Source organism: Leptodactylus fuscus, chromosome 2, assembly GCF_031893055.1.
Source record: "Leptodactylus fuscus isolate aLepFus1 chromosome 2, aLepFus1.hap2, whole genome shotgun sequence".
In the NCBI taxonomy this organism is placed as follows: Eukaryota; Metazoa; Chordata; class Amphibia; order Anura; family Leptodactylidae; genus Leptodactylus; species Leptodactylus fuscus.
In genome coordinates, this window is record NC_134266.1 from 58,509,133 (window position 1) to 58,522,582 (window position 13,450).

Consider the following 13,450-nt stretch of genomic DNA (forward strand, 5'->3'; position numbering starts at 1 on the left):
TGCAACAGTTAAGGCCAACCATCTCTTCAATAATGCCAATGACTTAAGTAGAGGAAAAAAGACCCCCAGACATAACACATAAAACCTAACTCCTAACTACGTATACGGTGACTGATTCTGAACGTTAAAACACGTTCAGAATCAGCGCGTATAAAGTACATCCCATTCATTTCAATGGGAGCCGGCATACGAGCACTCCCCATTGAAATGAATGGGCTGCTTTTTACTCTACGAGTGCTCCCATTGAAGTGAATGGGAAGCGATCGCGTGTATGGCTCGGAATGTATGGCACCGGGCCCCTTCACACGGCGAGCACTTCCCATTCACTTCAATAACGCGGCGTTTACGTATACAGCCCGCAAAATCTCACACGGCGTATACGTGCCACATCACGCGGCACGTTACTCCGTGTGAACTTCCCCTTAGGGTGCAGACAAGCAACTTTGACTTCCCATGATGTTGACCATGGCAATACCAAGACTACATAAAATAACGGCGTTTTGCAAATATGAGTGTGCGGTCCTATCCCAAGTACTGCATCACGGTCACCATGTGCAAACAACTAGGACAAAATAACATATTGCACCTAAATTTTTGTGCCTACATTCTACGTTTACAGCATACCTGTGAAAACAATAGGCTCTTTTATCTGAAAGGCACATCCGGGTTGCTCTAGATCCTGTACATTCCTAAGAAATGTTTGGAGTCTGTAGATTTTGTCTTTCCCAGGAGATGGCTGAAGTCTTACACCCTACTGCTGGCTTATCCACACAAATGCGCATTGACTACAGCTGCTGCAAACAATTTCACATCCTGCAGTTAGACAATGTTCACACATCATGTACAGCATTCTCTTCAGATAAGCTGGTGTTCTCTTTGCTATGAACATTGCTCAAGATGCCATGACATAAATGCGTATTATCCGGCCTAAAGACTATGTTAGAACCAAAGTCAAGTAAGCTGCTCATTCCAGTGTACTGTAGTGTGCTAGGAAACAATGAGATGACAATGGCGAATACGTCAGGCTAAAAATCTATTTAACCCTGAATTCAAGTAACACAAGTCAGACCACAGGGGCCGCCTCAATAGATCAGGAAACTCTGCCAAAAAATAAATGCTAAAGTTAGTATTCTGACATCTCTCTATAGACCACGGAAATGAATACAATCCATTGGGGAGCATTTTTCGGTACCATAATGTATAAGTATGTGCCATGACTAGTGCAGTGAATCGGGCATACATTCTGCGCTTACCGTGCAATAAGCAGTAACTGCTCTCCTAGGAGGACGTAGGAAGCTAGAAATATACAAAGATGCTAGAAGCTGTAAACACTATAAATCCCTGTTTATGACACATAATGCTCTATGAGAAGCCATACAGGGCCTCCACATTTTATGTCTGGCAGTTACATACGTGTGTGTTCACACACAGCAGTAATGGTAAAATGCAAGGCCAGACTAAAATTGCATGTAACATTGTTTTGAACAAATGAAATTAATTTATGTGCACCATAAATATCATACGGCACCGTAAGGCCTCTGGAACGGGGGGTGAAAATCCAGTCTGTACATCGGCCAGATTCTCCAGCCTGAACCAATTTAGGAAATGGGACTCCTTGGATCTTGATCTGTGATGCTTGGAGTCCCTGTCTCCTTGTGTCTCCTTGTACAATACAGAGCAGCTGTGAGAATGAAGGGGCTCCCACCATTATACATCTCTATGGCCTGATTCACATATGTGTTGGGATTCCGTTTGGGGACCTATCCGCATAAAGCAGTTACCTAAGGACACCTGCAGATCTCATACACTATAATGGGGTCCATGTAGTTTCTTTTCTCTCCGCCTACTTCATGTGGATAGGGGAACAGAATGGCCCGAACGCAGATGTGACCCGAGCCTATGAGGTAGAAAGTCCCACATTCAGTCCAGGAAACGTGGCAATACACATGTAGATTTTCCATATTGCAATTGTCTGTGTGCATGGAACCTAAAGCCATATCCATAGAATGCAAGTTGGAATCAGAAGCTGAAAGTTCAGATAAAAGTACTGGATCCAGTGCTAGTTTTGGTTTAATAAAAGCTTGAAAATCTGCACTGTGTGAATATGGTCATGAGACAATCCATCAGCTCTATAGTTAAGGGTGCTCAAAGTAAGATTAGTAACACAAGAGACGTTTGCAGTCAGAAAAGTCACATGCCCTTACAAAAGAACGTGCTCCAGAAATATTTCTATGAAATGCTATGTAGTGAGGCTCCCACGCAGGGTCACGTTGGCGGTACATACACAGTCTAGTATAAACACGAATACTGCAGGTCTTTTTTTAACGCACTTGCTTGAAACATAAACAGGAAGACCCTGTCAAACAAGCTAAGTAGCGATCTACAGAGACATGGGGAGAGACACAACCTTACATGTATGGCAGCCCCATATTACCCCTGAGCTGTATGCTATATACTGGGCCCTACTGCACCCCCATGTACAGTCTGACACTCCATTGACGGTCCTACTACAGAGGTATTTTTACCCTAAGAGGCTTAAAGTTGTTATCCAGGAATTTGGTAGAAGGGTTTCCTTTATATCTCCCATTCCTTTTGAAGGCTTTTTTGGCTTTGGCTCAAAAAAATGCCAGCAAATTGTTCAACAAAAGAAGCAGCATTACCACAACGTGAGGCCTAATAAATCTACTATGGAAAGAACTATTGAGGATACAAAAGGCAATTGGGACATTATTACTGGTAGCTTACCACATTACTAATGCAATCTGCACCGCATATATTCAATGTTTAGACCCTTTCTGCTGTAAGTGGGTGGGGGTTGCAATGTGATAGTATGTGCTAAAAATGCAATAAAATGCTGACATTTTTTTTTTTGTTGGAAAATAAGCCATCTCTTAGGTGGTGCAAACTGGGATTAAACCATCTCACAATATTTCGTCAAGCAGCATAAAAATATGTCTGAATGATCAAACCTTATCCTTTACAAGGGGTTTGTCGTCCCCAAACTGATTTTTTATATATATATATATATATATATATATATATATATATATATATATACTGATGACCTATCCACAGAAATGATCTGTCAGGATGTGACATGGGCATCCTCCAGTTGCCAGACACATCGTGCGAACAGGAAGCGCATGCAGCACCTACTCAAGTAATACGGGTGGCGCAGTAGCCCCATCCACTGTATGGCAGTGGTTTCAGGGATTATAGCTCCACTGCTATTACTTGGTGCATACGATCTACCGATCTATGAGCAGCTTCCAGAACAATTGATCAAGTGTTGAACCCGCACAGATCACATGTGCATAGATCATCAGTCCAGTTTTAAAGGGGTTCTCCCATCTCAGCCAGGCTGTATGCCGTACCTGCTTCTCACTTCCTGTATATCTCTCCCTCCCCCTGAAAGGGACACACAACACTTCTGCAAGTCATATAATCTGCAGATTCTTGTATAGAACAGACTCCATGTTATCTGTGTGTTTACTTAGAGATAACAGACTTTATCAGCAAAGTGCAATTATCTGAATGGATTATCCTGCAGGCACTGAGTAAGTGACATTACTTGTCCTATCTCCCAGGTCCTTGGTTATAGCAATGCACTGTAAACAATGGGAGGAATAAGTTCACATAGCAGGCAAACAAAGCAGAATTTCTAAAGCAATATATTTAGAAAAAGGCTTCAATTTACATAAGCTACCAGTATAGACAGGATCCTTGAGATGGGACAACCCCTTCATAAGTCCACAAAACCTCTTAAGGTTTCTGTGTTGCAGAAACACAGCGTTTTTTGTTGCAGATTTTGCTGCGGTTGAGCCAAAGTCTAGAGTGGATTTAACAGAAAGGAAATTTCTTAGAGTTTCCTTTATATTTTCCATTCCTTTCCAAAAACGTAGCTTTTCCACTGCAAATTCTTTTCTGCAATGTGTGGATGGGAGTTGCCACAGCCAAAACACTGCGTTTTCACAATGTGGGGCTCTACCATTAATACCATATAACCCTCCTTTGTGATAGGCAACTTGAAGGCAAAACCTATTTAGTCCTGACAGGGCGCAGTTCCTGGAGGTGACCAGACAGTAGATAGTGGCTTCCAGATGAAGATTGGCTTTTCAGATTCAGCTAGTCTATAAAAATGGCTCTATGGATGCAATAAGAAGATCGAGTGCTTCTGTACAACCAGATAAAAACTCTATTTTATAAAACTACAAGAAGACGGAAGAACAAAAAGCTGGAACAGAAGAATCTGGGACTTTAATAACCCCCAAGCTCAAAATAGCAGTGAAAGAATAGAAAAATGTGAATACTTGGGGTCATACTGATAAAATATGAGCATGCATTCACAAAACTGAGCCATTGCATAAAAGTCAAAGACGAACATTGTTATGATATCTCAATTATTTATTTTTATTTTTTTGGGTACAAGTTGAAAAGAAGTTATCCTGCTATAGAGCCCTATACACTTTCAACAGCTGTCAGCTAAAGACTCAGTCCCATTGAAAACCAGTGGGTTCAGCCAGGTTCTCTCTCCCTTTGTATGGGGAGCCTTTAGGTTACCTCTATATTCAGCCTTTTAGTGCTACCGATTACTTTTCATTGCTTTTATTGTAGAGCTGCAGTCCTAAGTGGTTGCAGGCAATATTGTGGCGTGCAGCCGTCACTCAATTGCAGCTCTACAGAAAGTTTCAGGCTGGGTTTATACAGCGTTTTTTTTTTGTTTTTTTTTACTAAAGGAATGTGTGCAGCTTTTATCCTGCAGTACTGAGTATCACATGTAATAGACAATTCTGCTGTATGTGGATAGTACACCAGAGGTTTTCAGTTTAATGGCCATTAGCATTCACAGTATTCACAGTATGTGATACTCATTGCTGCAATTAAAAACTGCATGCAGTTCTTCTATAAAGAAGCGTCATCTAAACACACTCTCAGGGTGATGCCAGACAGTGCCCCGGACAAATGCGTTTACCGCTAACTGATGGAAAGTACCTGTACTTTCCTATATCAAGCAATGACAAGTATCGGTACAACTTGCAATTAGCATACGGCTGTTAATTGCCTCGCCGGCCTACATCTGTATTTGCCATGGATAGTACGTGAGCGACCCATCAACTACTGTATACAGCATGCAGCCAGGAGAACCCTGAGACAGCACCCACAGCTTAGTCTTAAAGGGGTTGTCCCATCACAAGGATCCTATCTATACTGCTAGTTTATGTGGATTTAAGACTTTTCCTAAATGCATTGCTTTATCAAAACTGCTTTGTTTGGCCTCTATCTTAATTTATTCACTTCATCGTTTACACCTTGTTTCTATGGCCCTTGGGATTATCTGCTCATTTGTCAAGTGATGTAGCTGCCTGCTCTCAGAGGGGGAGGGAGGGGCTGGAAGCAGCTCTGAGCTGTTTGTGTCTGGTAAGTAGTGGAGCTTCTCAGATTGGGGAGGTGAGAGCTCCGGGATTTCTGAGCTCTTATCAGTCGGTTTAATTGAATTTGGCTGATAAGGGCTGAGATAGGGAGTCCTTTACCTCTGTATGTAATGCAAACTGACTCAAATCCAGCTCTGCTACATCAGCTTCACACTGTGGTAATTCGTTTACAACCAATCCCGTGCAAGTGAAACCCCGCCCACCTATGTGCTGAGAGAAGCAGGAAGTGAAGAGAGCACCACAGCCTGCAGGTTGGTGAACAAGCGTCATGGGAATACCCCTTTAACCTTAAGCTGGGTTCACACAGCGCCTTTTTTTTCTTGAACGGCAATATTTCTTGAACTGCAATAATGAGTATTACAGCTTCTATTCATTACTGACCGGGTAACCAAGCACTAGCCTTAAAGCATATTCACACGTATGAGTCTCAGCCATGGGTCTTGGTCCATTTTGTGCTGAATTTAGCAGCCTGAACAGTATGAGGCGACATGAACAACATGCAATATCCCTGTCCACTTGTGAAATACTATTCGGTACTGATCACAAGACAGTATTGCACAGGAAGGAAGGGACTCCTAGCATAGAATCTATCTCCCTGCACACTGTTCACGGCTTGACATGCAAGTAAAAAAAAAATATATATTCAACAAGATTCCATCTGGAAAACATGGTCCATAGTCCTAGTGGGCACCCCTAAGGGCTCGTTCACACGGGGCAAGAGGGGGCGGATTTTGGCGCCGAATCCTCCTCAAAATCCGCCCCCTCACAATAGAGGTCTATGTAGACCGCTAGTGTTCTTTTTTTCTGCGAGCGGTTTGTTCACGCTAGCGGAAAAAAGCTGCGAGCTGCCTTTTCTTCAGGCGGATTCCGCTGCAGATTCAGCCGCGGTGTTCACCTTGCAGCAGCACCCTCCGGACTAGGACCAGTCATTTGGGCCTACTTCGAGCGGGAAGCCGCAACAGGCGCATTTTGGTACTATTCTAACACGGCTTCCCGCATCAAAATCAGGACCAAAATACACCATCCCGTGCCCCATGTGAACGGGGCCTAACAGCCTAAACACTACCGTACAGTACAGATTCGGCCCTTTTGTGAGCTCACTACGTTATAACTCACTATGATGCGGTAAGTTCCATTACTCACAGCCATTTGCAGTCCAGGAAATACAGACCGCTCCCAGGCCGTTTCACGGACAGAACTTGGCCATGTGAATAAAGTTTAAACCCTTCCTCCTGCCACACATAGAAGAGGTTTGTTGCCAGATATAGCCAAATCTGCAGAGAATCTGATGTCTGAGGTGGTCATTCATATAAGATTAACAGCAGACTGAAGTGATGTAGGCTGCATTTGCCAATGATCTGCAGATAAATATCTCATGTCTATGTGTGCTGCCAATTTTGTTGAGGAGAATCTGTGAATAGTCTACAGATTTCACTCTATGCACTGAAAAAGGGTGAAATCCACAATGAAAATCTGCACTGCAGATCAATTTCCATATATGAAATATGATTAAAAACATATCTACTTTGCTTCTACTGTATAAAAATGTGGATTTTTAGTGCAGAAATTCTGCAACGTTTCAAAATCCTGTGCACATACCAATACACAGACCATTAACCAAAGCTTCGAGGCTAAGGTACCACGTAGCGAAACGCAGATTTAAAAAAACAACAAAAAAAACACACACACACTGGGTCCTTATTAGGCCTAAAGGGAAAACGCCAGTGCTTTCTGCAGGTATAATTGGCATGATGCAATTTCCAAAAATGCTGGAGTTTCTGAAACTTTTTTATTTTTTTTCTGCAATGTGTGGATGAGATTAATCAGAATCTCATTCACTTTGCAGGAACTATAGAACACAGCATTGTTTTTTTTCTTTTACATGGAGTTTCTGCAGCGGGAAAAAACCTTGTGTTTCCGCAAATTGGGACTACAGCCCAAGGGTGCGTTCACACGATGTAAAGTGGAGCGTGATCTGGCACATCTACGCCTGTCAGCATTTTGCGCGCTCAAAAAGATCAGCCGCAAAATTACGGGCGCAAAATAACGGTGTATACGCTCGTAACTCCCATTGAAATCAATGGGATCTTTTTGAGCATGCAAAATGCTGACAGGCGTAGACGTGCCAGCTTGCGCTCCATTTTACATCGTGTGAACGCACCCTAAGGCTGGGGCCCCACGTGGTGTAAGTGCCTTGGATGACCCACGGCAGGAAAGCTACGGAAAAAAAACCATGGTATTTTACAGTCAATGTATAGTGCAGGAAAACACTCCCAGCGGACATGCTGCGATTTCCAAAATGGTCACGGTTTTGGAATTCACAGCATTTCAATTATATCTACGGAAACACCGACGTTTTCTCTATAGGTATAATAGAAGCAGAAAGTAAACAGAGGAAACCTCTGCAGACTTGTCTGTAAAAAGAACTGCGGGAAAAACCATGAGGCATTGCGGCCACAGTTTTTCCCGCGGTGCTTTTTTGTTGTGGGATGTTATGTGGGGCCTTAGCCTAAAGGAGTTTTCTGGACAAAATATCGATACCATACTAGATCAGTAGAGATCCAACATCCCAACTAATCAGCTGTTCTCTGCAGCTAATGTACAGAGAATGCAGCAGGAAGCAAACAGCTCTGTTCTACGTATAGTGGCCAGATCAGGTACTGCAGATCAGCTCCCATCTATTTGAACTGGAGCTAAGACGCAGAAACTCAGGTTCCACCACTACACAGAGGACAGGGCTGTCTGTTTCCTGCTCCATTCTCAGTGTCAAACTGATCACAGGGTATCTGCTACTATGATTTTTTTCTAGAAAACATTGTAAATTATAGCACAAAGCAATGTCAAACTATAGCCGGTTTGCATCTCTGTCTCTAGTGCATAGACATTCTGATATGTGCCAATTGTATCCACAGGCGTGTTAAGAAATTTGGCGCATCTTCCTCCAGTGGGCTTCTATTTAAGTCTGGTATATGTAACACAAGTCTTCATATATTTCCGTAATGGCACCTATATAGTAAGTCTCAGTTTACGAATTAAGTTCGCTGTGTACGTTGCTTCTGGAATAGATAAAATAATTCACCAGTAAGCAAAATGAAGACGATACAAACCACAGAATGCAGACACACATGCCATTCCCTCTAATGTAAAGCAAAATAGAAAATTTTCGGTAAAGACGTGCAAAGTACATAGCAAAGTTTTACCCTGAATTATTATGCAAGAGTACTTCCTGTACACTAAAGAACAGGTCTGACCAGTTTATTATCAAGATCCTGAGGGCTTAGCTGTCCAACTAAGGAAGTATTTTCGGATACCCCTTTAAGCATGATCGGGCATACGCACCTACTTTAAGTAGTTGCAGTACATATGTGGCTTTCTTACATAATCTGCTTCTGATAAATGGACAGTTTAGTTCTAGTTGTAAGCCCACTTTAAGGGTTTCAGGTGTCTGTCATGAGAACTTAGATCCCTAAACTGCCAACAACCTGTTATCCAGGACGGGGATAGGTTTACACTCATGACCTTCGGCTGTTTTACAAGTTCACAATCACGCAGAATAAGAACTAGGAAAGTTGTATTCTTTTGGCTGTATACGATCACACGGCTCCAGAGAAGTCAAAGTGGCTGGTCCCCTTCTCACCAGACTGTCGCTACGTCATCAAAAGTCACATGCAAAGTGATGTGTGTAGGCTATACCTGCACATGTCATTGTGCGGACATATCTAGCCTGGGAAGAGAGGAACCTGCCGGCGTGACTTCTCAGAGAAAAGCTTCCCTTGCTAGAAAAGTACAGGAACATAATAGAGTTGCACAATGCATCGAGGCAAAACTGATCAATACCACGGTTTACTCAGGTCCTGCCCCACCCGACTGCCGGGATTCCGACACAGGAAAGGCCTCACTCCCCTTCTATGGAAACTCTATAATGTGTCTTTTTTCATTATCTCTTATACCTAGAGCCCTCTGTATGGGAGGCAGAAACCCTACTAGATCATCTGTTGTAAATGTGAGGATTTCCAATAATCTGACTAAACCTCAACATTGGGAATAATGTGCTTGGACACAGAGATACCTCGATATACCATCCTGGATTATGAAGTAAAAAAATAAATCTGTTTTTATATCTATTTTATATAAATTACTAAAACGTTTACACTGAAAATTACAATAATCCCAATTTTAGTCATTAAAACCTCAAATGTAAAGCACCATGGAATTAATGGTGCTATACAAACAATAATAATAATAATAATACACTATTAATTTAAAGGTCACAACATTAAATAACAGACGTATTTGCTATTGCTATAACAAAGCATATAATACAGTGTAATATATATATATATATATATATATATATATATATATATATATATATATATATATGTTACATGCCAAGAGGCCCAAACAAAAATGGCGTAATAATTGCTATTTATATTGTGGGCCGGCTCTATATTACAGTATTGTTTTGGTATCAAGAATCGCAACGCATTTGGTATTAGCACAGAACTCGGTGTTGCGACATCTCTAGAACATCGTATTCAAAGTTCTTTCTCTGCAGGATGTGGAAATTTCTAAGAAAAGAAAAAAAAATCATGTTTGGGATCCTGTGACTGTCCTCGACAAAGGGTTAGTGCAGGTTTGGGGTCCAGATTCTTCACGACAGGTTCCCGTTACAGTGTTGCACCTGTTTTGATAAATATAGAGTAGGTTTTTCAGTCATTTTTACTGGCCCATCTAACATTGCATGCTATGGGAAGATTTTATAAGTTCTTTGTAGGATATTTTTGACATTCTGCTAATGGTCCAGTATCAGACGTCAGTATGAGGTTACGCCATGTTTAGCAGAAATTCATGATGTTCTCCCCAGAGTTCTTATAAAGTGCACGCAGTCCATGTCTGCATTATAGCAGCAGGCACCACCAAACATCCTGGACACACTCCATCCTTCCCGCACACTCATTACCACCCACAGATGATGTAGCAAGATCAGAGGAGAATCTGAGTAACGTAGCCATGTCACAACTAAAACTACCCTGCAACCACACCCTCCTGACATAGTGAGATGAGCACATCCTCTACTAATTCACAAAACTGCAGGCCATTTCTACACGACTAGCAGACCTGGAGTGAACCTCCTGTCTGGTGGAGAAAATGAGAGAACAAAGGAGGCCAAACACCTCACTGCAGTGCCACATCCATCGTCCTCCCGGAACATGAGCTGAGAAATGTATGAGCCCAGAGGTCTCCATCCTCATAAATAATCCAGCGCCTCTCCCTGCCAGACTGACTTGTTTTAGGGGAGATGAATGCTAGAATGGTGGTCAAGTTACAGAAGAGCAGGGACTGGAATGACAGCAGCAGAGAATTTGCTTTCTGGCTCGCCTCCATAGTCTTCTAATGCCCAATTACTCAGCCAGGTTTAAAGGGTGAAAAGGACATCGGAAGTAGGGGCACAGTCCTCACCTAACAAAGGATCCCTGGCAAAGAGAAACATCTGTGCCATCTACACCGGGCAGACGCCTACAAACGCCAAAAGCTAATTCTTCACGTGTGGACTGCTTAGTGATGCTTGAGGAGCAATGGAGCATCCTAAAGTAAAGGGCTTTCTCCTGTCTGGTAATGAGAACCGATCGACGAGAACAGCAGGTCGATACCACGTTCACTTAGAAGTCCTGACATCTTATCAACGCGATCTAGAATAGAAACAGTCAGCAATCCTATTCTAGAAAAGCATAATAATCATGACGGGGTCACACAGCCCTTCACGGAGAAGGAATTAAGATTTTTAGACCATTTCCGATGTTATGCTTGAAAGAAGAAGTATGTCAATGGAGTGAGAAGGAAACGTTCATTAACCCTTACTGATCCAGAACTAGCTACAAAATCTGGTCAAATAATCAGGGAATAAGAAATAGTAATGGCCATTAAGAACACCAAGTATTAAATAGAATATGAGATATATAATCCAATAGTCACAGATATAGTAAAAATTACGAGATATAAGATGTAGAGTGAAATATATGTTAAAATGAATTCTATACCAATAAATATTATTATAGATATTATCCAAGCTACAGCTAGAGAGGAAATAAACAATTGCTCTGAATTATACAAATATTATTCAATAGATCAGACTGAATACTCTCCATAAAACCAACCAAATTTCTTGGGATTTCCCCTCCCATGACATATTATGCCTACTGGCCATCCGCTTTGATAAGATCGCCCCGTATTAGAGCAATTTTCAATACAATTTGGGGTGGTGGTCTGAAAGAGCTTCTACTGTACATAGCATAGACCAGCGAGAGAATACAGTACATGATGCCCACCTCCAGGGCTACTACCCCTCATACACTACACTTGCCATTCCTATAGGCTGCACCGCCTTGTCGTCAGCCGGCCCACGGTACTTAGTCATGTGCTGCCTGCATTGTGCTCTCCGGACAGCAGATTTCCCATCTTTTCTATGAATGAACGTAAAATTGAGAAGTGACACAGAGGTGCGGCTGGCACACAGGGATTATTAGGGACACAGAGGTGCGGTTGGCACACAGGGATTATTAGGGACACAGGGATTATGAGGGACACAGGGATTATGAGGGACACAGACCATCTATCTATGAGCAAACTTGTATCTAACACTGTTCTACTCCTGGCCAGTGATCAGTCACTGATTGTGAATACTGAGCCCTGATGACATGTGCCAAGCAGCTCCATCCTGATCCTGTCACCTGCAGCCTCTTGAGCTGTCACCTTTGTCCTCCTTGCAGGCACTGCCCTGTGCAGCACACCTGTAGCATGGGCACAGATATGACCTGGCACAGCCCAGTGATCGCCATATATAGTAAGTGGCTGAGCACAAACTTCTCGCAGCTCCATGCCATCACTTTATCTGCTCATTTCCTGCCAGTCCATAGCTGACAAGAGCTGACAAGCCCGCAGCGCTTCCTCCCTCTCCTTCCCCGGGCTCACCTCACTCTCCACTTTCTGCACCGGCAGTTTCTGCCACGGGTCTGCCAGCTGCGCCAGCGGCATCTTCCCCGGCGCCAAGCGAGCAGCAGTGTGCCCTTGGGCTTCCCGTACAGTTCTCAAAGAAGCAACAAAAGGACCCGACTCCCTCAGCTGGCTGCCCGCTCTATTGTTAGCTCCGTTGTCGGTTGTCCGGTAGCGGGCGAACGTGTACCGCTCCAGCGCAGCTCCTCTCCCTTCACTCACTCACACACACTGATTTCCACTTCCTCTCACAACATGGCGTCCCCAGCAGTACCTGCCGTTCGCAGCTAGGGTTCCCGACGTCATGGTGACGTCATCGAGTAGGCGTTGTTTTCCCCTCCTTCGGTCTGGGGCAACAGGTGACAAGGAGCAGAAAAATGGGGCGGGGAGGTAAGGAGGGCTGGCCACAAGGACGTCAAGTCGGCGGCCATCTTGGTTGTGGCAGGGCGCGCTTCGTTTTCGGAAGTAGATATTCTAGGGAGCGTTTTGCTTTAGAAGTTTTATTGCATTTACAGTGCGCCATGATATATGTTATGTGTTAAAATAGGTTAAAAGTGTGGGACCTTCATGTTATGTAATACACTTGTGTACATTTTATACAAACTTTGTAACTATTACACTGTACTAGACGTTAAATTTGGGTCCATGTGTGCCACATTGATGAAAATAGTTCTAAGAACGTAAAACCCTGTTCACATTTCAGTTGGCTACTTTAAAAACAAACTGACTAAGGCTGGGGCCCCATGGGACGTTAACGCCGCGATTTGCCCGCCGTGTCTAAAAATCACGGCATTGTACAGTGCAGGCAAAGTGGATGGGATTCATGCAAATCCCATCCCCACTTTGCGGAAAATACCGTAGCGCGGACACGCTGCGATTTGCAAAGCCGTTGCGTCTTTGCAATTGCGGCTTTGCAAATAGCAGCATGTCAATTATATCTATGGAAACGCCGGCGGCTTTCCCGTAGATATAATGTTAAGAGAAAATCCGCAGAGGAAAACTCTGTTAACTTTTTCTTAAAAGCG

The 13,450-nt window shown here is 43.1% G+C and overlaps 1 protein-coding gene across 1 annotated transcript in view; it reads right to left on the bottom strand.

Annotated features, from left to right (window-relative positions):
- The window catches only part of RPS6KA3 (ribosomal protein S6 kinase A3), a 102,051-nt gene extending 89,357 nt beyond the window's left edge, over positions 1–12,694 (bottom strand). The window contains exon 1 of the mRNA XM_075263827.1: positions 12,405–12,694. Coding sequence (XP_075119928.1) covers positions 12,405–12,467 — 63 coding nt within the window. The 5' untranslated portion in view covers positions 12,468–12,694. The remainder of the gene's footprint in view (positions 1–12,404) is intronic.
- Between the last annotated feature and the right edge of the window lie 756 nt (positions 12,695–13,450).